Here is a 4,845-nt window from a genome sequence, read left to right as displayed (position 1 = left end):
GGCCACAGCTAGAAGACTGACCTGATCCAGAGCCATGTTGGCTGTAGCTAGAAGGCTGACCTGAACTAGACTCACATTGCCTATGACTTGAAGACTGACTTGATGCATGTTGACCATAGCCAGAATTTTGACCAGAACTGGATGTGTGTTGGCCACAGCTAGAAGAGTGGCCTGAGCTGGACCCAGGCTGACCAGAGCTAGAGGACTGACCAGATCCAGAACCATGTTGGCCAGAGCTGGAAGAATGACCTGAACTAGAGCCATGTTTCCTATTAGAGGAAGACTGACTTGACTTGTCTTGACCACAGCTAGAAGATTGACTCGTTCCAGAACTGTGTTGGCCACAGGTGGAAGACTGACCTGAACTAGACTCCTGTCGCATATGACTCGAAGACTGACTTGACTCATGTTGACCATGGCCAGAATTTTGACCAGAACTGGATCTGTGTTGGCCACAGCTAGAAGAGTGGCCTGAGCTGGACCCAGGCTGACCAGAGCTAGAGGACTGACCAGATCCAGAACCATGTTGGCCAGAGCTGGAAGAATGACCTGAACTAGAGCCATGTTTCCTATTAGAGGGAGACTGACTTGACTTGTCTTGACAACAGCTAGAAGATTGACTCGTTCCAGAACTGTGTTGGCCACAGGTGGAAGACTGACCTGAACTAGACTCCTGTCGCATATGACTCGAAGACTGACTTGACTCATGTTGACCATGGCCAGAATTTTGACCAGAACTGGATCTGTGTTGGCCACAGCTAGAAGAGTGGCCTGAGCTGGACCCAGGCTGACCAGAGCTAGAGGACTGACCAGATCCAGAACCATGTTGGCCAGAGCTGGAAGAATGACCTGAACTAGAGCCATGTTTCCTATTAGAGGAAGACTGACTTGACTTGTCTTGACCACAGCTAGAAGATTGACTAGTTCCAGAACTGTGTTGGCCACAGGTGGAAGACTGACCTGAACTAGACTCCTGTTGCATATGACTCGAAGACTGACTTGACTCATGTTGACCATGGCCAGATGACTGACTAGAGCTAGATCCATGTTGGCCACAGCTAGAGGAATGGCCTGATCCAGAGCCATGTTGTCCGCTAGTGGAGGCCTGACCTGATCCAGAACCATGTTGGCCACAGCTGGTAGACTGACCTAAACTAGACCCATGTTGCCTATTACTGGAAGTATGACTTGACTTGTCTTGGCCAGAGCTAGAAGAATGGCCTGATGCAGAACCATGTTGTTCATAAGTGGAGGTCTGACCTGATGCAGAACCATGTTTCCCACAGCTAGAAGACTGACCTGAACTTGATCCGTGTTGCCCAGAATTGGAAGACTGACTTGACTCATTTTTACGAGGGGCAGAAGACTGACCAGAGCTAGAGCTGTGTTGGCCACAGCTGGAAGATTGACCTGAACTAGACCCACGTCGTCTATGTCTTGAAGACTGATTTGACTTGTCCTGGCCAGAGCTAGAAGAATGACCTGCTGCAGAACCATGTTTTCCGCAGGTAGAAGACTGACCTGAACTTGATCCGTGGTCCCCAGAATTGGAAGACTGAGTTGACTCATTTTTACCAGGGGCAGAAGACTGACTAGAACTAGAGCTGTGTTGGCCACAGCTGGAACATTGACCTGATGCAGACCCATGTTGAATAGGACTAGGGGACTGAATGTTACCAGAGCCATGTTGTCTATGGCTCGAAGACTGAGTCGATCCATGTTGGCCACATCTAGAAGACTGACCTGATCCAGAGCCATGTAGGCCACAGCTAGAAGACTGACCTGATCCAGAGCCATGTTGGCCACAGCTAGAAGGCTGACCTGAACTAGACTCACGTTGCCTATGACTCAAAGACTGACTTGATGCATGTTGACCATGGCCAGAATTTTGACCAGAACTGGATGTGTGTTGGCCGTAGCTAGAAGAGTGGCCTGAGCTGGACCCAGGCTGACCAGAGCTAGAGGACTGACCAGATCCAGAACCATGTTGGCCAGAGCTGGAAGAATGACCTGAACTAGAGCCATGTTTCCTATTAGAGGAAGACTGACTTGACTTGTCTGGACCACAGCTAGAAGATTGACTCGTTCCAGAACTGTGTTGGCCACAGGTGGAAGACTGACCTGAACTAGACTCCTGTCGTGTATGACTCGAAGACTGACTTGACTCATGTTGACCATGGCCAGATGACTGACTAGAGCTAGATCCATGTTGGCCACAGCTAGAGGAATGGCCTGATCCAGAGCCATGTTGTCCGCTAGTGGAGGCCTGACCTGATCCAGAACCATGTTGGCCACAGCTGGTAGACTGACCTAAACTAGACTCATGTTGCCTATTACTGGAAATATGACTTGACTTGTCTTGGCCAGAGCTAGAAGAATGGCCTGATGCAGAACCATGTTGTCCATAAGTGGAGGTCTGACCTGATGCAGAACCATGTTTCCCACAGCTAGAAGACTGACCTGAACTTGATCCGTGATGCCCAGAATTGGAAGAATGACTTGACTCATTTTTACGAGGGGCAGAACACTGACCAGAGCTAGAGCTGTGTTGACCACAGCTGGAAGATTGACCTGAACTAGACCCACGTCGTCTATGTCTTGAAGACTGATTTGACTTGTCTTGGCCCGAGCTAGAAGAATGACCTGCTGCAGAACCATGTTTTCCACAGGTAGAAGACTGACCTGAACTTGATCCGTGGTCCCCAGAATTGGAAGACTGAGTTGACTCATTTTTACCAGGGGCAGAAGACTGACCAGAGCTAGAGCTGTGTTGGCCACAGCTGGAAGATTGACCTGATGCAGACCCATGTTGAACAGGACTAGGGGACTGAATGTTACCAGAGCCATGTTGTCTATGGCTCGAAGACTGAGTTGATCCATGTTGTCCATAGCTAGCAGACTCAGGAGATATAGATCCTTGTTGGCCACAGCTTGAAGACTGACCTGATCCAGAGCCATGTTGGCCACCGCTAGAAGGCTGACCTGAACTAGACTCACGTTGCCTATGACTCGAAGACTGACTTGACGCATGTTGACCATGGCCAGAATTTTGACCAGAACTGGATCTGTGTTGGCCACAGCTAGAAGTGTGACCTGAGCTGGACCCAGTCTGACCAGAGCTAGAGGACTGACCAGATCCTGAACCATGTTGGCCAGAGCTGGAAGAATGACCTGAACTAGAGCCATGTTTCCTATTAGAGGAAGACTGACTTGACTTGTCTTGACCACAGCTAGAAGACTGACTCAATCCAGAACCATGCTGGCTACAGGTAGAAGACTGACCTGAACTAGACCCATGTTGCCTATGACTCGAAGACTGAATTGACTCATGTTGACCATGGCCAGAATTTTGACCAGAACTGGATCTTTGTTGGCCACAGCGAGAAGAGTGACCTGAGCTGGACCTAGGCTGACCAGAGCTAGAGGACTGACCAGATCCAGAACCATGTTGGTCAGAGCTGGAAGAATGACCTGAACTAGACCTATGTTGCCTATTTCTTGAAGACTGATTTGTCTTATCTTGACCACAGCTAGAAGATTGACTCGTTCCAGAACTGTGTTGGCCACAGGTGGAAGACTGACCTGAACTAGACTTCTGTCGCCTGTGACTTGAAGACTGACTTGACCCATGTTGACCATGGCCAGACGACTGACCAGAGCTAGATCCATGTTGGCCACAGCTAGAGGAATGGCCTGATCCAGAGCCATGTTGTCCATTAGTGGATGCCTGTCCTGATCCAGAACCATGTTGGCCACAGCTTGTAGACTGACCTGAGCTAGACCCATGTAGTCTATATCTTGAAGACTGACTTGACTTGTCTTGGCCAGAGCTAGAAGAATGGCCTGATGCAGAACCATGTTTTCCACAGGTAGAAGACTGACCTGAACTTGATCCGTGGTCCCCAGAATTGGAAGACTGACTTGACTCATTTTTACGAGGGGCAGAAGACTGACCAGAGCTAGAGCTGTGTTGGCCACAGCTGGAAGATTGACCTGATGCAGACCCATCTTGAACAGGACTAGGGGACTGAATATTACCAGAGCTATGTTGTCTATGGCTCGAAGACTGAGTCGATCCATGTTGTCCATAGCTAGCAGACTCACGAGATACAGATCCATGTTGGCCACAGCTAGAAGACTGACCTGATCCCGAACTTTCTTGCTTGCCTCTAGAACACTGACCTGAGCTGGACCCACATTGACCAGAACTGGAGGACTGACCTGAACCCGAGCTTTGTTGTCTGTGACTGGAAGATGGAGTGGACCCTTGTTGTCCATAGCCAGCAGACTGACTAGAGCTCGATCCCTGTTGGCCACGGCTTGATGAATTGCCTGATCCAGAGCCATGTTGTCCATAAGTGGAGGACTGACCTGATCCAGAGCTATGCTGGCCACAGCTAGAAGTCTCACTGGAACTAGACCCACGTCTCCTGTGACTCGAAGACTGACTTGACTCCTGTTGTCCATAGCCAGAAGACTGACCAGAGCTGGATCCCTGTTGGCCACAGTTGGAACAGTGTCCTGAGCCAGATCCATGTTGTCCAGAGCCAGACGACTGAGGTGAACGAGAACCGTGTTTTCTCTGACTAGGTGATTGAGTGGGCCCTTGTTGTCCATAGTGAGAAGACTGACTGGAGCTAGATCCATGTTGGCCACAGCTGGAAGAGTGACCTGATCCAGAACCATGTCGTCCACAAGTGGAGGTCTGACGTGATTCAGAGCCTTGTTGTCTATGGCTAATAGACTGTCTGGACCCTTGTCGTGCACATCCAGAAGACTGACCAGTATTATGTCCATGTTGTTCAGAGCTTGATGACTGTCCAGGTGTGGAACTAGAGGCCTGGC

The 4,845-nt window shown here is 49.8% G+C and overlaps 1 protein-coding gene across 1 annotated transcript; it reads right to left on the bottom strand.

The window, feature by feature from the left end:
* Positions 1-1,149: 1,149 nt before the first annotated feature.
* Positions 1,150-3,186, bottom strand: LOC119236863 (hornerin-like). The gene is made up of 3 exons (XM_037500813.1): positions 3,022-3,186; positions 1,861-2,977; positions 1,150-1,808 (listed from the first exon to the last, which is right to left on the bottom strand). The coding sequence occupies exons 1-3, from the start codon at positions 3,184-3,186 to the stop codon at positions 1,150-1,152; spliced, it is 1,941 nt and encodes a 646-aa protein (XP_037356710.1).
* Positions 3,187-4,845: the final 1,659 nt, after the last annotated feature.

The sequence above is a fragment of the Talpa occidentalis genome, unplaced genomic scaffold (assembly GCF_014898055.3).
Source record: "Talpa occidentalis isolate TD23 unplaced genomic scaffold, MPIMG_talOcc4v2.1 talOcc4.9, whole genome shotgun sequence".
In the NCBI taxonomy this organism is placed as follows: Eukaryota; Metazoa; Chordata; class Mammalia; order Eulipotyphla; family Talpidae; genus Talpa; species Talpa occidentalis.
This window is presented reverse-complemented; position numbering and strand designations above follow the sequence as displayed.

Coding starts and splice junctions, on each gene's coding strand:
- LOC119236863 (XM_037500813.1), bottom strand. CDS start 3,186: ATGGCTCTAGTTCAGGTCATTCTTCCAGCTCTGGCCAACATGGTTCAG. Junction 2,978..3,021: donor CCATGGTCAACATGCGTCAA/GTCAGTCTTCGA, acceptor AGTTCAGGTCAG/CCTTCTAGCGGTGGCCAACA. Junction 1,809..1,860: donor CCATGGTCAACATGCATCAA/GTCAGTCTTTGA, acceptor TCAGCCTTCTAG/CTGTGGCCAACATGGCTCTG.